Source organism: Hemitrygon akajei, chromosome 18, assembly GCF_048418815.1.
Source record: "Hemitrygon akajei chromosome 18, sHemAka1.3, whole genome shotgun sequence".
NCBI classification, from domain to species: domain Eukaryota; kingdom Metazoa; phylum Chordata; class Chondrichthyes; order Myliobatiformes; family Dasyatidae; genus Hemitrygon; species Hemitrygon akajei.
Genome location: NC_133141.1, coordinates 40,458,810 through 40,481,700, shown reverse-complemented (window position 1 = coordinate 40,481,700; position 22,891 = coordinate 40,458,810). Strand labels below are relative to the sequence as shown.

Genomic DNA, 22,891 nt, shown 5'->3' with positions numbered 1-22,891 from the left:
CACAACAATTTGGTGACAGGGGCCATGCTGTTCTCCTTGTACACAATAAAGAGGAACAAGTATGAGTTCCAGACTGCAGTTGGCACCAATCCAGTCTCGGCATGAGCAAACTTGACATATTTTTAATACTTGGTCCTTTCATCTAGGTTCCAAACAGCTGGAGGCCCAACACTGATCCCTACAGTCTCTTGGTAGTTATATCCTCCCAAACCAGAAATAACTTGTTTATTCTTGCTTATTGAGAAAAGGCTCCTTCTGTTACCAATGCATCATCTTGCTTATAACCATTTGTGCTGCTTCAGCTGGTCAATCTCCAGCAAATAGCTTTAAGGATCAAAGCAACTGGCACTGGAAAAGCATTAATTATTTCAAACAAATATGTACAGGTCACAGTTCAGTGCTTTCAACCTCGGGCCCACTATCAGTACTAACTCCTGAACAGGGTAGCGAATAGCTGAACCTACAAAAAGTAGTGGATACAGCCCAGCCCATCACAGGTAAAGCCCTATCCACCACTGAGCACATCTACAAGGAGCGGTGTCACAGAAAAGCAGCATCCATCATCAAGGCCATGCTCTCTTCTCGCTGCTGCCATCAGGGAAGAGGTACAGGAGCCTCAGGATCCATGCCACCAGGTTCAAGAACAGTTGTTACTCCTCACCCATCAGGCCCTTGAACCAGAGGGGATAATTTAATTCGCCTCATCATTGAAATGTTTGCACAACCTATGGACTCACTTTCAAGAACTTTTCATCTCATGTTCTCAATATCTATTGCTTATTTTTTTAGTATTTTCAGCTTGTTGTCTTCTGCACATTGGTTGTTTGTTTGACTTGTTGTGAGGGGTTTTTCACTGATCCTATTGAGTTCCTTTGTATTTACTGTGAATGCCGGCAAGAAAATGAATCTTAGGGTTGTATATGGTGACTTATATGTAATTTGATAATAAATTTACTTTGAACTTTGAAGCTGGTGTGTTATTTTTATAAATGCAGCAAAGGCAAGATATGAACTCCAATAAGGAAAACAGCCTCTTTGATAGAGGTCAAGTGAACCCAGAAAAATTTGACTAAGGCTAAAAAGAATTCGAAAACCTTATTTTGTGCATATCAGTTGCAGATGAAGGAGTGAGTGGTTAAGATGCAAAGCTTTGAAGAAAACCAGCAAGAGGTTTGTTAGTGTTATTGGGGAGGGTTTAAACTAGATTTGCAGGGGGATGGGAACCAGAGTGCCAGAGCAGATAGTGGGGCGGGGTGAAAATGGATGATGTTAAAAGTTCATGCAAAGTCACAAATAGAAGGGTTGTGTGTGGTGGTAATAATCTTCTGAGGTGTGTCTATTTCAATGCGAGGAGTATTGTGGGGAAGGCTGACAAACTGAGGGCCTGGATTGACACATGGAATTACGACATTATAGCCATTAGTGAAACTTGGCTACAGGAGGGGCAGGACTGTCAGCTTAATGTTTCAGGGTTCCGATGTTTCAGACATGATAGAGGCAGAGGGATGAAGGGTTGGGGGGGGGGGTGGTGGCATTGATAGTCAGGGAAAATGTTATAGCAGTGCTCAGGCAGGACAGATTAGAGGGCTTGTCTACTGAGGCCATTGGGTGGAGCTGAGAAACAGGAAAGGTATGACCACATTAATGGGGTTGTATTATAGATCACCCAATTGTCAGCGAGAATTGGAGGAGCAAATCTGCAGACAGATAGCAGACAACTGCAGGAAACATAAAGTTGTGATAGTAGGGGATTTTAATTTTCCACATATTGATTAGGACTCCCATACTGTTAAAGGTCTGGACGGGTTAGAGTTTGTAAAATGTGTTCAGGAAAGTTTTCTAAATCAATATATAGAGGTACCGACTAGAGAGGATGCAATATTAGATCTCCTATTAGAAAACGAGTTAGGACAGGTGACGGAAGTGTGTGTAGGGGAACACTTTGGTTCCAGTGATCATAACACTATTAGTTTCAACTTGACCATGGAAAAAGATAGATCTGGTCCTCCGGTTGAGGTTCTAAACTGGAAAAAGGCCAAATTTGAAGAAATGAGAAAGGGTCTAAAAAGCGAAGAATGGGACAGGTTGTTCTCTGGCAAGGGTGTGATTGGTAAGTGAGAGGCCTTCAAAGGAGAAATTTTGAGAGTGCAGAGTTTGTATGTTCCTGTCAGGATTAAAGGCAAAGTGAATAAGAATAAGGAACCTTGGTTCTCAAGGGATATTGGAACTCTGATAAAGAAGAAGAGAGAGATGTATGACATGTATAGGAAACAGGGAGCAAATAAGGTGCTTGAGGAGTATGAAAAGTGCAAAAAGATACTTAAGAAAGAAATCAGGAGGGCTAAAAGAAGACATGAGGTTGCTTTGGCAGTCAAGGGGTAGGATAATCCAAAGAGCTTCGACAGGTACATTAAGAGCAAAAGGATAGTCAGGGATAAAATTGGTCCTCTTGAAGATCAGGGTGGTCAGCTATGTATGGAACGGGGGGGGGGGATCTTAAATGGGTTTTTTGCGACTGTATTTACTAAGGAAACTGTCATGGAGTCAATGGAAATAAGGCAAACAAGTAGTGAGGTCATGGAACCTATACAGATTGATGAGGAGGAGGTGCTTGCTATCTTGAGGCAAATCAGAGTAGATAAATCCCCAGGACCTGACAGGGTATTCCCTCGGACCTTGAAGGAGACTAGTGTTGAAATTGCAGGGGCCCTGGCAGATATATTTAAAATGTCGGTATCTACGGGTGAGGTGCCGGGGGATTGGAGGATAACTCATGTTGTTCCATTGTTTAAAAAAGGCTCTAAAAGTAATCCGGGAAATTATAGGCCGGTAAGTTTGACGTCGGTAGTAGGTAAATTATTGGAAGGAGTACTAAGAGATAGGAGCTACAAGTATTTGGATAGACAGGGACTTATTAGGGAGCGTCAACACGGCTTTGTGCGTGGTAGGTCATGTTTAACAAATCTATTAGAGTTTTTTGAGGAGGTTACCAGGAAAGTGGATGAAGGGAAGGCAGTGGATGTTGTCTCCATGGACTTCAGTAAGGCCTTTGACAAGGTCCCGCATGGGAGGTTAGTTCGAAGATTCAGTTGCTAGGTATACATGGTGAGGTAGTAAATTGGGTTAGACATTGACTCAATGGGAGAAGCCAGAGAGTGGTAGTGGAGGATTGCTTCTCTGAGTGGAGGCCTGTGACTAGTGGTGTGCCACAGGGATCAGTGCTTGGTCCATTGTTATTTGTCATCTATATCAATGATCTGGATGATAATGTGGTAAATTGGATCAGCAAATTTGTTGATGATACGAAGATTGGAGGTGTAGTGGACAGTGAGGAAGGTTTTCAAAGCTTGCAGGGGGATTTGGACCAGCTGGAAAAATGGGCTGAAAAATGGTAGATGGAGTTTAATACAGACAAGTGTGAGGTATTGCACTTTGGAAGGAAAAACCAAGGTAGAACATACAAGGTAAATGGTAGGGCACTGAGGATCTGGGAATACAGATACAAAATTCCCTAAAAGTGGCGTCACAGGTAGATTGGGTTGTAAAGAAAGCTTTTGGTACATTGGCCTTTATAAATCAAAGTATTGAGTATAAGAGTTGGAATGTTATGGTGAGGTTGCATAAGTCATTGGTGAGGCCGAATTTGGAGTATTGTGTGCAGTTTTGGTCACCAAATTACAGGAAGGATATTAATAAGGTTGAAAGAGTGCAGCAAAGGTTTACAAGGATGTTGCCAGGACTTGAGAAACTGAGTTACAGAGAAAGGTTGAATAGGTTAGGACTTTATTCCCTGGAGCGTAGAAGAATGAGGGGAGATTTGATAGAGGTAAATAAAATTATGATGGGTATAGATAGAGTGAATGCAAGCAGGCTTTTTCCACTGAGGCTAGGGGAGAAAAAAACCAGAGGACATGTGTTAAGGGTGAAGGGGGAAAAGTTTAAAAGGAATATTGGGGGTGGGGCTTCTTCACACAGCGAGCTAGGCCTTTCTCTCTGGAGCAAAGGAGGATGAGGGGTGACTTGCTAGAGCAGTACAAGTTAAGAGGTACAGATCAAGTGGATAGCCAGAGACTTTTTTCCTCAGAGTGGAAATTGCTAATATGAGGGGACCTAATTTAAGGTGACTTGAAGAAAGTATAGGGGGATGTCAGAGGTAAGCTTTTTTTAAACAGTGTGGTGAGGGTGTGAAACGCCCTGCCAGGGGTGGGGGCAGAGGCAGATTCATCAGCGGCATCTAAAAAATTCTTGGGTGAACATGAATGATAGAAAAATTGAGAGCTGTGTAGGGGAGAAGGGTTATATTGATCTTTGAGTAGGTTAAAAGGTCAGTACACAATTGTGGGCCAAAGGGCCTGTACTATGCCATAATGTTCTAGTTAATCTCGATCTCTGTATGGAATATATTGCAGTTTATTCAAGTCTGAGTGTCTTGTGAACAATTTGACAAAGCAAAGAAATTAAGAAGTTTGCAGAAACCAGACTGCATGACCAAAAATACATTCTTGTCCCAGTGAAATAAATCAACCTTCTCTTTAGTTTACTTTGGTTATTATAGCCACTAATCTCAAAATCTTTCATGCACTTCCCCTTGATAAATACGGATGAGAATCTTCTTCATTCCACAAACCCTGGTTATGTAGCGGTGTGCTACACGCAGCGCTGAAATAACGACACGTAGTCGGTGAGCTGCAGTTGCAAAGAAGTTTATTCAAACTTCGCGGCCTTGCTTTAAAGCCTTCCTGTTCCCGCCCTCCCCGAGTGGGAATGCCATAGGGGGCGCATATTTACAGTCCCGTCCCGCGCGCGCCACTTTGTGAGCTGGTTCGAGTGTGCTGGGAAGTGGGTCGCCACATAACCCCCCCCCCCCCCCCCCAGAACCGGCGATACACCCCTCAATGTCCACAGTCTGGGTCGGACTCTGTTTGGGAGGTCTGCCTCTGCGCTGCAGTGCCTGAACCTCAACCGGCTGCGCCAAGTCCACATGGGCTGCTTTGAGTCGGTCCACTGTGAAAACCTCCTCTTTCCCCCCAATGTCCAGCACGAATGTGGACCCGTTGTTTTTGATCACCTTGAACGGCCCCTGTACGGCCGCTGTAGCGGTGCCCGATGTCCACCCCGTCGTACAAAAACGAACTTACAGTTCTGCAGGTCTTTGGGTACGCAGGTCGGGTTCTGCCCATGCTGCAAAGTGGGTATGGGGGCCAGGTCGCCGAGCCTCTCACGTAGTCTGGCCAGGACTGCTGCGGGTTCTTCCTCTTGCCCCCTTGGGGCTGGTATGAACTCTCCTGGGACGACCAGGGGTGCGCCGTACACCAACTCGGCCGACGAGGTGTGCAGATCCTCTTTGGGCGCTGTGCGAATTCCAAGCAGGACCCAGGGAAGCTCGTCCGCCCAGTTAGGCCCTTTGAGGTGGGCCATGAGAGCCGACTTCAGGTGACGGTGGAAACCCTCCTCTAGTCTGTTTGACTGTGCGTGGTAGGCAGTTGTGTGGTGCAGCTGTGTCCCCAAAAGGCTGGCCATAGCTGACCACAGGCTGGAGGTGAACTGGGCGCCTCTGTCGGAGGTAATGTGGGCCGGTACACCAAAGCGAGATACCCAGGTTGCAATCAGTGCCCGGGCGCAAGATTCGGAGGTGGTGTCAGTGAGCAGGACCGCCTCTGGCCATCTTGTGAACTGGTCTACGATAGTCAGAAGGTGCCCCGCTCCTCGCGACACTGGCAGGGGGTCCACGATATCCACATGAATGTGGTTGAAACGCCGGCGGATGGGGTGGAACTGCTGCGGCAGAGCTTTGATGTGTCGCTGCACCTTGGCCGTCTGGCAGTGCATGCACGTTTTGGCCCATTCACTGATCTGCTTGCGGAGTCCGTGCCAAACGGACCTGTTGGCCACCATCCAGACGGTTGACCTGATGGAGGGGTGCGCTAAGTTGTGAATGGAGTTGAAAACGCGCCGCCGCCAGGCTGCCGGGACGACGGGGCGGGGTTGGCTGGTGGTGACGTCACAGAGTAGGGTCCTCTCACCTGGGCCTACGGGGAGGTCCTGGAGCTGCAAACCGGAGACTGCGGTTCTGTAACTCGGTATCTCCTCGTCTGCCTGCTGCGCCTCCGTCAGTGCTTCATAGTCTACCTCCTGGGAAAGGGCATGAATGGTAGGGCGAGAGAGCGCATCCGCCACAACATTGTCCTTACCCGAGACGTGCCGGACATCCGTCGTGTATTCGGAGATGTAGGACAGATGACGCTGCTGGCGGGACGACCAGGGGTCGGATGCTTCCGTGAACGCAAAGATAAGCAGTTTGTGGTCCGTGAACGCGGTGAAGGGCCTACCTTCTAAGAAGTACCTGAAATGCCGGATTGCCAGGTATAGTGCCAACAGTTCCCGGTCAAAAGCACTGTATTTGAGCTCGGGTGGCCGCAGGTGTTTGCTGAAAAACGCCAGGGGTTGCCAGCGACCCTCGATGAATTGTTCCAGCACCCCACCGACTGCCGTGTTAGATGCGTCCACTGTGAGGGCAGTGGGGATGTCCATTCTGGGGTGCACTAGCATCGCGGTGTTCGACAAGGCTTCTTTGGTTTCAATGAAAGCGGCGGCGGACTCCTCGTCCCAGATAATGTACTTGCCCTTACCCGACATCAGGGCGAACAGGGGGCGCATGATTCGGGCAGCTGAAGGGAGGAAGCGGTGGTAGAAATTTACCATACCCATGAATTCCTGAAGGCCTTTAATTGTGTTGGGTCGGGGGAAATGGCGGACCGCGTCTACCTTGGCGGGCAGAGGGGTTGCCCGGTCTTTAGTAATCCTGTGGCCCAGGAAGTCGATGGTATTGAGCCCAAACTGGCGTTTGACCAGGTTGATTGTCAGGCCGTATTCACTCAGTCGGGCGTAGAGTTGATGGAGGTGGGACAGATGCTCCTGACGACTACTGCTGGCTATGAGGATGTCATCCAAATAGATGAAAGCGAAGTCCAGGTCGCGTCCCACCGCGTCCATTAAACGCTGAAACGTCTGTGCGGCATTCTTTAGGCCGAACGGCATGCGGAGGAACTCGAAAAGGCCGAACGGGGTGATGAGTGCCATTTTGGGGACATCGTCCGGATGCATTGGGATTTGATGGTATCCCCGGAGGAGGTCTACCTTGGAGAAGATCTGTGCGCCGTGCAGGTTTGCTGCAAAGTCCTGAACGTGCGGCACAGGGTAGTGGTCCGGTGTTGTAGCCTCGTTCAGTCTGCGGTAGTCGCCGCATGGTCTCCAGCCCCCTGTTGCTTTGGGCACCATGTGCAGGGGGGAGGCCCATGGGCTAAAGGACCACGGTATGATCCCCAATTCCTCCATCCTCTTGAACTCTTCCTTCACCAGTCGGAGCTTGTCCGGGGGAAGCCTTCGAGCACGGGCATGGAGGGGTGGTCCTTGTGTCGGGATGTGGTGCTGTACACCGTATCTGGGCATGGCTGCTGTGAACTGCGGCGCCAGAACCGACGGGAAATCCGCCAGGACTCTGGTGAAGTCATTGTCGGACAGCGTGATGGAGTCTAGGTGTGGGGCTGGCAACTGGGCTTCACCCAGGGAGAACGTTTGAAAGGTCTTGGTGTGGGCCAGTCTCTTCCTTGGCAGGTCGACCAGTAGGCTGTGAGCTCGCAAAAAATCCACTCCCAGGAGCAGTTGGGCTACGGCGGCCAGTGTGAAGTCCCACGTGAACCGGCTGGAGCCGAACTGTAGCCGCACCGTACGGGTGCAGTAGGTCCTTACTGTGCTGCCATTCGCGGCCCTCAGGGTGGGACCCGGTTCTCTGTTGCGGGTGTCGTAACTCGTCGGAGTAAGACGCTGATCTCGGCTCCGGTGTCGACCAAAAAGTGGCGGCCCAACTGCTTGTCCCAGACATACAGGAGGCTATCCTGATGGCCAGCCGTCGTAGCCATCAGCGGTGGCTGGCCCTGGCATTTCCCAGGAACTTGCAGGGCGGGCTACAGTGGCGGGCGTCTGTGCCCCACCACTGGTGGTAGAAGCACCATTGTTTGTTGGTCTCCTCACCCCGCCTCTGGGGTTAGTGGGCTTTGCAGCCGGGCCTGGTCTGGTCTGCTGCCAGGAGCATGGCCTGGTGATCTGTGCGACGGACGTCCCACTCTCCTTCTTGACTTTCCACAGCACGTCCTCCCGGGCCGCCACCTTCCAGGGGTTGCTGAAATCCGCGTCGGACAGCAGCAGGCGTATGTCCTCGGGCAGCTCCTCCAGGAACACCTGCTCAAACATGAGGCAGGGCTTGTGTCCTCCGGCCAGGGACAGCATCTCGTTCATCAAAACCGACGGTGACCTGTCCCCCAAACCATCCAGGTGCAGTAAGCGGGCAGCTCACTCGTGCCGTGAGAGTCCAAAAGTCCTTATGAGCAAGGCTTTGAATGCTGTGTATTTGCCATGCTCCGGGGGCGACTGTATGAACTCCTCAACCTGGGCGGCTGTCTCCTGGTCGAGGGAGCTCACCACCTAGTAGTAACGTGTGTCATCCGAGGTTATCTGACGAATGTGGAATTGGGCTTCTGCTTGCTGGAACCATAGGTGAGGTCGCAGCATCCAGAAGCTTGGGAGTTTTAATGAAACTGCATGAACAGATGCGGCGTCATTCATCTCCGGTCCAAATATCGTTTGGGCCGTCAGGGTCAACAATTGTAGCGGTGTGCTACACGCAGCGCTGAAATAACGACACGTAGTCGGTGAGCTGCAGTTGCAAAGAGGTTTATTCAAACTTAATGGCCTCACTTTAAAGCCTTCCTGTTCCCACCCTCCCCGGGCAGGAATGCCATAGGGGGCACATATTCACAGTCCCGTCCCGCGCGCGGGCTTTTCCCCTTGCTGGTGAAGCAGACTTGGCGCCCTTTTTGGGACCGGCCTCAAAGCCGGCACGCGCCGCTTTGTGAGCCGGTTCGAGTGCGCTGGGAAGTGGGTCGCCACAGTTAAATCTTATTTTTTAAGCTTTCAAGGATGAACTCTTCCTCTTCAATACCACTTTCTTAACATAAGACCAAAAGACATACAGTAAGAGCAGAATTAGGCCACTTGGCCCATTGAGTTTTCTCCACCATTCCATCATGGCTGATTTATTATCCCCATTCTCATGCTTTCTCCTGATTACCTTTGACACCCTGACTATCCAAGAACCTATCAACCACTGCTTTAAATATACTCAAAGTCTTGGCCTCCGCAGACATCCATGGCAATGAATTCCACAGATTCACCTAGCTAAAGAAATTCCTTCTCATCTCCGTTCTAAATGGACATTCCTCTATTCTGAAGCTGTGCCCTCCGGTCCTAGACTCATCCACTATAGGAAATAACCACTGTCTAGGCCTTTCGATATTCCATAGGTTTCAGTGAGATTCCCCCCCCCTCATCCTTTTAAACTCCAGCAAGTACAGGCCCAGAGGCATCAAATGCTCCTCATATGTTAACCCTTTCATTCCTGGAATCATTTTTGTGAACCTCCTCTGGACACTCTCCAATGCCAGCACATCTTTTCTTAGATAAGGGGCCTAAAACTACTCATAATACTCCGTGCGGTCTCGAAATGAATGCTAACATTGCATTTGCCTTTCTTACCACCGACTCAACCTGCAAGTTAACCTTTAAGGAATCCTGCAAAAGGACTCCTAAGTCCTGCCGCAATGCTGATTTTTGAGTTTTTTCCCCATTTAGAAAATAGCCTATGCCTTTATTCCTTCTACCAAAGTGCATGACCATACACTTCCCTACACTATATTCCATCTGCCACTTCTTTGCCCATTCTCCCAATCTGTCTAGGTCCTTCTGCAGTCTCCCTGCTTCCACATGACCTGCCCCTCCACCTATTTTTGTATCATCTACAAACTTGGCCACAAAGCCATCAATTCTGTCATGTAAATCAATGACCTACCACACACAAAGCCATGTTATCAAAATACTCATGTATCCAGTCCGTTAGAATACCTTCCAATAACTTTTCCACTACTTATGTCAGGCTCACCAGCGGATAATTTCTAGAACCTTTCTTAAACAGGAGGACAACATTAGCAATCTTCCAATCATCCGACACCTCACCTGTTGCTAAGGATGATTTAATATCTCTGCTAGAGCCCCTGCAATTTCTGCATTCTCACACAGGATCCAAGGGAACACTTCTTCGGGCCCTGTGGATTTGCCCACTGTAATTTGCCTCAAGACAGCAAACACCTCCTCCTCTTTAATCTGTATAGGGTTTATGAACTCACTGCTGCTTTGGCTTACTTCTAGACTCTGTCTGTCTCCCAAATAAATACAGATGCAAACAATCTATTTAAGATCTCCCCCATCTCTTTTGGCTCCATGCATGGATTACCATTCTGATCTTCCAGAGGACCAATTTTGTCCCTTGCAATCCTTTTGCTCTCAACGTATCTGTAGAAGTCCTTACGATCCTCCTTCACCTAAAGCAACCTCATGCCTTCTTTTAGGACTCACGATTTCTTTCTCAAGTAATCTCTTGCATTTCTTACTCAAGTGCCTCATTTGTTCCTTACTTCCTATTTCTGCCATGCACCTCCTTTTTCTTTTCCTTAATCAAGGCCTCAATGTCTCTTGAAAACCAAGTATCCCTACACCTGTTATCTTTACCATTTATTCTGACAGGCACATACAAGCTTCATACTCACAAAATTTCACTTTTGAAGGCCTCCCACTTAACAAGTATACCTTTGCCAGACAACAGCTTGTCCTAATCAAAACTTGCCAGATCCTTTCAGATACCATCAAAATTGGCCTTTCTCCAATTCTGAATCTCAACCCGAGGACCAAACCCATCCTTTTCAATAGTTACCTTGAAACTAATAGCATTATGATCATTAGATTCAAACTGTTCCCCTTCACAAACTGCTGTCACCTGCCCTGTCTTACTCCCTAACAGGAGATCAAGTATTGCACACTCCCTCATTGGGACTTCTATGTACTGATTAAGGAAACTTTCCTGAATACATTTGACAAACTCTATCCCATCTAGTCTTTTGACAATATGGGAGTCCCAGTAAATATGTGGAAAGTTAAAATCACCTACTATCACGGCCTTGTGTTTCTTGCAATGCCTTAATGAGTGGCAGGTTCTGGAGCACACTAAAGTCTTTCTCCTAGCTACACTGGACCCTTTCTGGTTCGCTTATCACTCAAATCGATCCACTGATAATGCAATAGCCTCTGCCCTCCACTCTATCCTGCCCCACCTGGAAAATGGGGTTTCATATGCTGTTTATAGACTTCAGTTCAGCGTTCAACACCTCATACCCCAGAAACTGGTGGGGAAACTGTTCTCGCTGGGTCTGAACACCTCTCCCTGCAATCGAATACTGGACTTCATAACAGTAAGGCCACAGTCAGTCCGTGTGGGAAGCAACATCTCCCGTCCCGTTACGCTGAGCACTGGTGCTCCCCAAGGCCGTGTGCTCAGCTCGCTGCAGTTCACACTGCTGACACATGACTGCGTTGCAGGATCCAGCTCAAACCGTGTCATCAAGTTTGCGGATGACACAACAGTGGTTGGCCTCATCAAGAACGATGACGAGATGGAGTATAGCAAGGAAGTGGAGGGACTGGTGGATTGGTGTGAGAACAACCACCCAAGTCTGAACGTGGAGAAGACAAAGGAAATCACTGTGGACTGCAGGAAGGCGCAGGCAAAACATTCCCCTCTGCGAATACATTGCTCCTCCATAGAGAGAGTGAAGTGCACCAAGTTCCTGGGAGTTCACATCACTGATCACCTCCCAGAACAAGAAGGCACAGCAGCATCTCCACTTCCTAAGAAGATTGAGGCAAGGCTCCCACCCCTTCCCCCATCTTAACTGCGTTTTGCAGGGTCACCATTGAGAGAGAGAGCCCTATCAAGTTTCATCTCCATCTGGTATGGGAGCAGGCGAACATCAGACCGGAAGTTACTACAAAGGACTGTGAGAACAGCTGAGAGGATCATAGAGGTCTCCCTACCATCCCTCTGGACATTTATCAGGAGCGCTGCGTACACAGGGCCCTTAGTATTATTTACGATCCCACCCATCTATCCAGCATCCTCTTTGACTTTCTACCATCAGGTAGGAGACTTTGATGCACAAAAACAAGAATGGTCAGAAACAGTTTCTTCCTCCAGGCCATTAGATTTCTGAACTCCCAGCCGTATCGTATTCAAAGTGTCACTGGTTAATCTGTTCCGTGTCTTGCAATATTTAATATTAATGCCCTTTAGTTTGTTATTTATGTGTGATTCATCAGTAGATTTTATCCTTACCTTCATAAGTTATCACGTTATGTGCTTTACACCCTAGTTCAAAGAAACATCTCATTTCTATATGTAGTTGGGATGTAGTTAAATGACAACAACTTCCAATTGACTTGAACAGTCTACGATCTCTCTACAAATTTGTTCCTCTAAATCCTGGGGACTGTTGTTTAGTCTATAATATAGCCCCATTAACATGGTCATACCTTTCTTATTCCTCAGTTCCACCCATAAAGCTTCACCAGATGAGTTCTCCAGTCTATCCTGAGTGAGGACACCACTCCCCCTTTAATCCCTCCCACTCTGTCATGTCTAAAACAATGGAAATTCTGGAAAACTGAGCTGCCAGCCCTGATCCTCCTGCAAACAAATCTCACCAATGGCTACAATATCAGAATTCCACGTGCTGATTCATGGCCTGAGCTCATCTGCCTTTCCTACAATACTTCTTGTAGTGAAATATACGCAACTCAGAACATTAGTCCAACCTTTGATTTCTGACTATGTCTGAGATCTTAACCCCAACTGTCTCCACAACCACTTCACTATCTGTTCTGGCATTCTGCAACTCTAGTTTAAAACACCACCTCCTCGCCACAGTACTAGCAAACCTTCCCTCCAGTTTAGGTGAACACTGTCTCTTCTGTAAATATCCCACCTTCCCTGGAAGAGAGCCCAATGATCCAAAAATCTGAAGCCATCCTTCCTACACCAACTCCTTAGCCACGTGTTAAACTATATAATCTTCCTAGTTCTGGCCTCACAAACATGGGTAACAATCCTGAGATCAGAATCCTGGAGGTCGTCATTTAACTTAGCACCTAGCTCTGTGATCTTACTTTGCAGAACCTCGCCCCTCTTCCTGCCTGTCATTGGTACCTATATGCACCACAACCTCTGGCTGCTCACCCTCCCACTTAAGAACGGCTTGATTATTTTCAGCTTTTTTCTGATTTTATTCCAAGTAAAAATGTTGTATGAAGAAGTCAAAACTCTAGCATGCCTGTGTGTACAGATGACTTGTGTTTGATTCTTAAAGAATCTCTAATATTTTGTAACTTGTCACTTCATTTCAAACCAAACGCAATCATATTTTAAGATTTAGCTTTGATAAGGCTCAATAGATTTATTACATGAGTGAAGAAAAAACATTATCATAAATAAGAATAGCTCTTCATGATATAAACTTTGCAGGAATGAAATAAAATATTGCACTTCAATGGCATCTCTGCATTTGTTATCAAGTGTCAATTGAACCACTCCCCTTTTTCCGACTAAGGGGAAAGGTGGCCTTGCTCTGAGGTTGCGTCATCTTGCTGGCCAGATGGACAAAAGGCTCGATCAGAGTCTTGCGCTCTGCCACGGACACCTCCCAGAGTTTAACCTTCTCCAGCTTTGCCCATTGCTGTACGGCATCATAATCCACACGTCGCTCTTCCTGAAGGTCACACTTGTTTCCCAGAATGACAATGGTCACCTGCCAGAAGAGCAAATAACTCAGAGCTTTCAATGCCAACACCTAAAGCTTTCAAAACACCTCTGTATACAGAATTACATTTTTAAAGATCAAGTGAAATACAAAATGTGCTCCAATAGTTATTGCCTTAACTCATTTGCGCCCACTGCCCAGTGTTGAACTGAAACACGACAATCACACATACTAACTCTGATCTGTACCCAATTATCCAATCTGTAAAATTAATGGTGTCATCATTAATTAAGATACCAGCAGGTAACTTGTTCCTGCAAAAGTCAGGGTGACTGTTCTCAGAATAAAGAAAAGTCAGAGGAAGGAAATTAGTTTGGACTGGTCTTGGGATCTAATGTGTTAAAATGGAGAGAAATTTATTAAGATTCTTGCCCTTGATCATTAACCACCAATCTCCCTTTGCAAGTATGTACGTGTGGACATTGACAAGGACATGAATGCCTTTCCATTTACTCGTGTTTTTCTCACTCAGTCCTGCAGGGATACCAAGATTAAAAATTAGCATGTATTGTCAATGAAACATACAGCAAAATGCGTCATTTGTGGCAAATCAAACCAGCAAGGACTGTGCTGGGGGCAGCCCACAAGTGACGTCACACTTCCAGCACCAACATAGCATGACCTCAACTCACAACCCTAACCCATATGTCTTCAGCATGTGGGAGGAAACCAGAGGACCCAGAAGAAACCCATCCAGTCACGGGGAGAACAGAGAAACTTCTTACAGATAACAGTGGGAGTTGAATCCTGTTCTTACAGCTGAAGCTGTAAGTAGTGTTAAACTAACCACTTCAGTACTGTGCAGCCTCTGTACTGTGCCACACATCAATAATGCAAATGCTTGCATTTTATTAAAGTCTTAAAGATTTTAGAAGCTAAAGAGTGGAGACAGTTTGTTTCAATTATAGAGAAACCTCGTGAGACTTCAGCTTGAATATATGCTATATTCCAGTCTGTATAATCTTTCCATATTTGATATACAGAGCATTTGAAGCAAGTTTCCAGTAAGTTTAGACAGCACACGATTGTCAAGAAACTGCTATGTTCATTAACCCTGCTCTAGATGTACCTTTATACTTTGACAATAAAGGAATTTTGATGCATGACTCTCTCTTGGGAATTTTCAATGGTCTAGATGGTGTTCAGAACAGATTGTACAGGAGTGGTTCCATCCAATATTTACTGTTCTTGCAACAATCCAGTAGGTGGAATGGCTATTCTTCCAATATTAAGGTGTCCCTGATGCTGATTTAAAATCATATTCTTTATTGTTGTAAACTAAAATTTTATCAATTTAGCATTTTTAATTTAAAAAATACATTGAAGCTTACAGGCAACATCAAGAATTAACTGAAAGCAATACACAAGCATTGTGAGTTCGACACAAATAAAACACTGAAATGTTTTGGTACATGATCACAGAACAGAGTTCATTCCAGTACCTCTTTCTTATCGCGAGATCTGTCAATTTCCTTTTTCAGAGCTTCGACCCGTTTGAAGGATTCACGGCTGTCTATGCTGTACACCAGCACAAACCCATCAGCAAAGGAATAGTAATGCTTGGGCAGCTCGGTGCCTTCTCTCAGGCCTTTGGTGTCGTAAAAACGGACCTGTTCCCGGACACCACGGTCTGTCTCTATAGAACCAACGTAAATATCTTCCAAAGTTTCATTTGTCTCAGAACCTTTTGGGAGAGGGGAAATAACATTTTGTTGAATGTCTTGATAACATTACAGCCAGCCAAAGAAATAGCCTTATCCAGTAAGGCTGACAACCACACTTCCGTTGTACAGAACAATTTATGTAACTATCTTCCATTCACTGCATTTCCTAGAGAAATTATCCTGCTCTTACTGGAGAGGTTGCTGTAGATGCTACTGCATCTGCTCTTTAAACAGGCTGAATTATACTGACTACTTTATACAGATTTAGATAACACAATGTGAATTATAAATACTCTGAAATCTCTTAGGGGACTGATACAGTAAAATGTAGAGAACCTGTTCCCTTTACTTGGAAAGGAAGTTGAACTGGAGGGTACAAGGCTGAGGTGACCCCAAAAAGATTTACATAATCATGAAGGGCAAAGTCAAGTCTTTCTCCCTGAGGCAGGTGAGTCTAAAACTTAAGTTTTAGAGGGCATGGATTTAAGGTGAGAGGGGAGAAATTTAAAGGAGATCTGAGGACCAAGTTCTTCTGCACAGAGGTTGATAGTTAATAGAATGAGCTGCCAAATGACATGGTAGAGGCTGGTACAAATCATAGCACTAGCACAGGTACTAGGATAGGAAAGGAGTAAATGCACATAGGCCTAATCCAGACAAATGAGATTAATGTAAATACAGTCAGCCCTCCTTATCCGCGGGGGATTAGTTCCGAGACCCCCCGCGGATACCAAAAAACACGGATGCGCAAGTCCCTTATTTAACCTGTCTCAGTGTGGTAGTCTTTAGGACCCAGCGGAACCCCGGACTTTATTTAACATGTCTCAGTGCAGTGGACATTAGGACCTGGCGGTGCAGCTCTGAATCTGCAGTGTTTCTGTTCACGAAAATAATCATGATCACAATTAAAAATAAGGTGGAAGTAATAAAGTGATCGGAAAGAGGTGAAACGCCATCAGTCATTGGAAAAGCATTAGGCTGCAGTTGGTCAACGATCAGAACAATTTTAATGGAGCATGTGAAAGGCCCTGCCCCGATGAAAGCTACAATTATTACTAAGCAACGCAGTGGTTTAATTATTGAAATATGTATGTTTCTTAAGTGTTTTATGTGCATAGAAAGGTAGAATATGTACTATATACTAAGAAAAATGTTTGACTGACGCTAAATAATACCGGATATACCTGTTCCGACTTCAAATCCGACTTAAAGATGGACTCAGGAATGGAACTCATTCATAACCTGGGGACTACCTGTACTTTTAAGTCATTACTAGATTACTTATAATACCTAATACAATGTAAATACTATATAAATAGTTGTTATACTGTATTGTTTAGGGAATAATGACAAGAAAAAAGTCTGTACATGCTCAAACAATGAGTGCTGGAGAGAGAATTTCCAGGTTTTCCCGATCCGCGGTTGGTTGAACCCGCGCATGCGGAATCCGCGGATAAGGAGGGCCGACTGCAGACATCATGGTCAGTATGGATGAAGTCAGCAAAGAACACTTTCCTGTGCTGTAAACTGACTCCATAAAAAAAAATGGAATAAAGTGTTTCAGGTTAAGATCATAAGTAGTTGCAACAAGTTAATGAAAAATTCATCACTTAGGAAATGTTTTAAAGCCCTCCCAACCATTGAGTAAATCTACATGGAGAGCTGTCGCAGGAAAGCAGCATCCATCATCAGGAACCCCACCTCATGCTCTCTGCTGCCATTAGGAAGAAGGTACAAGAGCCGCAGGACTCACACCACCAGGGTCAAGTACAGTCGCTACCCCTCAACCATCAGGGTCTTGAACCAAAGGGGATAACTTCACCCACCCTATCATTGAACTGTTACCACAACCAATGGACTCACTTTCAAAGGCTCTTCATCTCATGCTCTCGATATTTATTGCTTATTTATTTATTATCTTTTTTTTTTGCATTTGCACAGTTTGTTGTCTGCTGCACTCTGGTTGAACACCCTAGTTGGGTGGTCTTTCATTGATTCTGTTATTATTCTATAGATTTGTTGAGTATGCCCACAAGAAATAAATCTCAGGTGCAATATAATTTTTTACATCAATTATATATTACACCACAAAAAATAAATAAATTAAACCCAAATTTATCTGATCAATGTTTCCGATGTAATCAAGAAATCGGTACTTTTTTTACACTCTACTTGGTCTTGTTTTAAAATTCAACCTTTTTGGACAAATTTAAGAATTTTATTGTAACAAATTATTGGAACACAATTTCCACATAATCCAACATTATTTTTACTAGGCGATATTGAAGGGATAAAACCGAAATCCAAACTGAATAAATATCAGAAAGAATTCATAAAAATTGCATTGGCAGTAGCCAAAAAGGCTATTGCAGTTACTTGGAAATCGGATTCATACTTAAGTATAGATCGTTGGAAGAATGAAATTTTTAGCTGCATTCCACTTGAAAAAAATACTTATAATTTAAAAGATAAATATTAAATATTTCTGAAAATTTGGCACCCTTATTTACAAAAGTTAGGATTAAATATATAGGTGCTCCGAAGATAAAATTATTGGTTATCTGGGGAAATAAATAAATATATATACTAAAGCTATTATGAACTCCATGGAGCATGTGGGGATCTTCCGATATCCAGGCATTCTTGCTTTTTTTTCTCTCTTTCTATAGGGATATGTTAGGGGGGAGGGGGGAAGGGTTGATAATTTTTTTTCATAATTTTTTTTCCTTCTGTAACCTATTTGAAAATTCAATAAAAAAAGAAAGAAATCTCGGGTTGCATCGGGTGACATACATGTACTTTGATAATAAAATGTACTTCGAATTTTAAAATCTTTACCTCAGAATATCAGGTGCACTGTCACTGAAAGATTAAGACTATAATTAATACTCTACACTTGTTGAAATTAGGGGATACGGAGTAATATGTGAAAGTACAATCATTGAGCTAGGTGCTCAGACGCAAGCTTATTGAATAACTGTGTGAGCCCAAGGGGCTCTCTGGTCAATTTCCACTTCTATATAAGATGTATAACACATCATATTACTGAAACCAATGTTTGCAATGCATGTTCTAAAATCACATACCAGATTTTAGTACATATACCACAACCTATAACATAGTGCCAGAATGTGGTCACGATTGTAATACAAAGTAATTGGAACACAGTAAGGTCCCATAAACAATAATTAGGTTAACAAATAGATAATCTGTTGGTTGAAATACTTGGATTACTCCATACTTTTCTTTGTACCTTTTACAATGCATTTTTGTAGCACTGAAATAGTAGCCTTACATTTTAGGCTGTTACTCTCTGATGTGAAATATCAAACAGGAATGAAAATTAATCTACTAAATGCTTAAGTTGCACACATCAATATGCACGCGCTTAAAGAAGACTAATAACTAAGACTCTTCAAAACTCATATCCTAATGTATGGATTTCCTGTTGAGTATTTCCATTCGTTTTAAGTTAAAGTGTAGGATGGCACATGTCATCCACAGTCAGTAAACTCAGAGAATGCTGGAAACACTCAGTAGTCAGATAGTGTTTATGTTTAGAGTTAAAGACACTTCATCAGATTAAAGGTCATCCACCACAACATTAATTTTGCTTCACTCTTCACAAATGATGCCTGGCCTACTGTTTTTATTTCAGATTTGTGGCATCGGTAGTTTATTTTAATTTTGCAATGACTGCTGCTTGATCTGAGTAGCTTAGAGGACACTTAGCACTTAGGACACAACAACAGAACCAACTGTGCCATTGAGGCAATCTTATTAAGGACACAGCTCAATGGTTAAATTCCAATCTTATTTTTCATGTGTCACACACAAAGTAATAAAAATTAATCTTATTACTGAACTTGTTACATTGTGCCTTGGAAGACCCAAATGTTGTTCCTAAAGCAATCCAGTAACTTTATTTTGTTTTAAGCAAATTTATATAAAACAGTTCCCCAATTCCTGAAGCAAAAAAAAAACAAACTGCTTGAGGAACTCAGTGGGTCAGACAGCATCTGTGCAGGGAAATGGATAATCAATGTTTTGGGTCAAGATCCTTCATTTGGACTGGCCACTTCCCTCCATAGAGGCTGTCTGACACAATTATCAAGTCCAACAGTTTGCTTCCTGCTCTAGATTCTAGCATCTGTAGTCTTTTGTGTCCCCATTTCCTGAAGAAACCTTTCCCCTCCACCAACAACCCCTGTCCTGGCTATCAGCCACACCCATTGCCCATCCTCCACCACTCGCCTCACTCCTCAAGTTGATAACCACACCACAACTAAAACTTCTCATCTCATAGCTGGGAATGTAAGGATGTAAATGCAGCTGATCTTCCTAAAAATCTTTTGCCTTTACACTTACCAACAGTATGATTTCCATACAGTAGTTGTTCCAAAATGGCAGTTTTTCCAACAGATGCCAACCCACACACCACCACTTTACAACTCTTCCCCATGTCACTCTCCTGGAACTGCCAAGAGTGGCACAGAGTTCTGGGCACTAAAGAGACAAGGGGAAAAACTATAAGCAATTCAGCACAGAAAACCAACGCACAGAAATAGATTTCAAGTACCTAGTTCATTCATAGACTCCCCTCTTGCAAGCAGCACAAGTTTCCAGAACTTGTATCAGCATTACTACCTAAATAGCAAATTCTTAATATTATGATCTAGAAGACATTTCTTGAAAAGGTAGATGTATATTCAATACCAATATTTTTCTAAAAATTAGAGGCTATATCCTTCAAATAAGTAAAAAAAATTAGTAAAGGACAAAGAATAGGACACAAGGATAGTGGGTAGTACTTCTGAAGACCTGACAAAGGCACAATGGGCTGAATGGACTCCTTCTGTTTGGGGTAATTCTACATGACTAAGAGGCAAGTAGAAAGAAAACTGCTAATGTTGGAAATGTTTAGTTAAAGAGGACATGCATAAACAGGCAAAATCCAGCTGGGTATTTTAAATGATTTTTCAAACTCCTGGACTCTTGACTCAGCATGACAAGTGGTGATCTGAATCTTGTCAGTTAGTTGGTTGGATTTACTAAATAGCATGGTCCAGATCTCTACTATGTATCTGGAGTCTCACCTCCAGCCAGTTTAACAGAAAGACTCGAATTTCTTATTTGCAGTATTGGAGAATAAGTAAGTCTAAAGACTAACAATTAAGTAGAGTGAGTTACCTGAGTTGGGGTGGGGGTGGAAATGATAGGGAAAGCTATTGTTTGTCTGTCTCAATGGAAGAGACAGATCCCTCCCTGTTAGATTATCAAGGCTCCTTTGGTTAAAAACAAACTGCATTAACCTCTACAGGTGTAGATACTCACCAGTAATCACATGATCCTAAACACATGATTACAATGGACCAATCACATTCCATTAAACAAAAGCTTATTATCTTTTATTCAATGTTTCATAAAATTATTTGCTTTTATATCAGCTTTCTATTTTTGAAACTATTTTTGGCCCAAGCCTCATTTTGCTCAGCTACATCTCATTTTCTCCTCCTCACATACAACCCTGGGCCAAAAATGAGGTTTACCCAATTTCTGTGTCAAGAGACACAATTCAATCATAATCCTAGTTCAATACTTGGATAAGGAACTAGAGCTGGTAATACGAATGAATTGAAATATCAACTGAAGGGAATGGACAGGTTTTACAAAAAATACAGAACAGTTAATAATGAATGATATGTGACAATAAGCACAGAACTTCCATAAAACAAGAGTGAATTGGCAAACTTTATAAAAGGTGAAAAGAGAACTAAAGGTTCTCAGTCACCTTGCATGAAAATTACATGAGGACACATAAATAATATTTTGTTCTCATTCGTGAGAGGAACACACTATAAAATAAAGCTCACACTTCAGTGAAGATAATTGGTTAAAAATTGCTATATCAGAACTCCTTTGACAAATATGGAAATCATTAGGATTTGTAAATCTATATATAATATTTACTCTTTAAAATGCAGTTGTATGCAGTGGAACCTGTCCTTCTCTTTCGATTGGTAATCTGACTCAAAGAACAGGAGTCAGACTGAGGTTCTGAAAGGCCAGCACAATAGAGCCACGCTTTCCTCCTTTTCAGGAAGGGTGATTTTCTTTGTACTAAGACAAAATAAGTGGACTTAGACAGAATAGTTATACACAGGTGCATTAACCGCATAATATATTCATTGAATATCCTGCAATAAAGTAGTGTGATCATGGTTTTGGGGGGGGGGGGGGGGGTGAAAGAGTGTGAACACCTTGACAAACTGTTCTAAAGATGAAATCTAGAAGTTTGAAATCACCACAGAAAACATTGCAGTATGAAATGCAGCCACCTATAACATTGTGATGTAAATTCAACACATAACTGAGTGAATAGTTTATTCTAAAAAGCTTTTCTAATTCCAGCTACACCCTTCTCTGTTTACAAGTCAGGTAAATGGAAATGAAGGCCATTTTACCTAAGTAACAGCAAGCTAGTATATGATACAATCTGCACACAAATAGAAAATGGGCCATCCAGAAACCACACAATCCTAGTGAAAAAATTAACAGCCGTTTATCATGCATGAAAACTCAAACCATCAACAAATCTACACAAGAATAACTCGATAAGAAATGCTGAATCTCTACAACATAAAAACAAAACCCCGCACCATTTAAACACGGAGCTGGAAACGTCAATGTTTAATATGGAAAGTTGTACGATAATAATATAAATATTAACAGGCTAATAAGAATCAACACAATTTAGCATTAAAGCAACAACTCTGTTACATTGAAACCACTTATTTCATTTAATATTTTTTTCTGGAAAACATTTGCTCTTTTTGGAAGGGACGGACACAGCTTTAACGTTACCTCAATTAATCGTGGTCTTGATGACAGGTTTGTTAGTGCAAAGAGCAAATCTCGCCCGCACCCCCCAGCGCCAGACTGAGCCGCGATCTCTTCCTGCACCAGGCCGGACAAGCGTTACCTCATCCCCGTCTCTCGGCTCACCGCCGCGCCCCCCACAGGCCCGGAGGAGATCTCAGTCCTCCATCTCTCAACCTGCAGAAAGCAAGAACTCCTCATGTAGTTGACTGTGTCAACAAAATCTTCTCAGTTGATTTTGCCCATTATCCGATCTCCCCAGATGCATTTGGCACCCAACTAAAGCAATGCAGATTTTAAAGCAAGATTTACTAGGAAAAATACCCAACATGCGGTTGGGGCATTGAGTACAAGAGTAAGGATTCAGAATTAGGTTTATTATCACCGACATATGTCGTGAAATTCGTTGTTTTATAGCAGCAGCATAGTGGGAGCCATAAAAATTACTGTAAGTTACAAAAATAAATACATCGTGTAAAAGACGACTAATGATTCAGGGTTTATGGACCATTCCGAAAACTGATGACGGTGGGGGAGGGAAGAAACTGTTCCTAAAACATTGCCGCGTGTTTTCAGCTTCCTGTACCTCCT

General features: G+C 43.8%; 1 protein-coding gene across 1 annotated transcript; it reads right to left on the bottom strand.

Annotated features, from left to right (window-relative positions):
* Positions 1 to 13,374: 13,374 nt before the first annotated feature.
* On the bottom strand, positions 13,375 to 22,432 carry nkiras2 (NFKB inhibitor interacting Ras-like 2). Its single transcript, XM_073071467.1, has 4 exons — positions 22,286 to 22,432; positions 19,790 to 19,927; positions 15,200 to 15,441; positions 13,375 to 13,745 (listed from the first exon to the last, which is right to left on the bottom strand). Exons 2-4 carry the CDS (start codon positions 19,881 to 19,883, stop codon positions 13,509 to 13,511), a joined length of 573 nt encoding a protein of 190 aa, XP_072927568.1. The 5' UTR covers positions 19,884 to 19,927; positions 22,286 to 22,432; the 3' UTR covers positions 13,375 to 13,508.
* Between the last annotated feature and the right edge of the window lie 459 nt (positions 22,433 to 22,891).

Bases quoted from the DNA above. Each gene is read 5' to 3' on its own strand.
- nkiras2 (XM_073071467.1), bottom strand. From the start codon at position 19,883: ATGGGGAAGAGTTGTAAAGTGGTGGTGTGTGGGTTGGCATCTGTTGGA. The intron at 15,442-19,789 runs GTAAGTGTAAAG...CTCTCCCAAAAG, and splicing joins GTATGGAAATCATACTGTTG to GTTCTGAGACAAATGAAACT. The intron at 13,746-15,199 runs GTACTGGAATGA...CTCTTCTGGCAG, and splicing joins GATCTCGCGATAAGAAAGAG to GTGACCATTGTCATTCTGGG.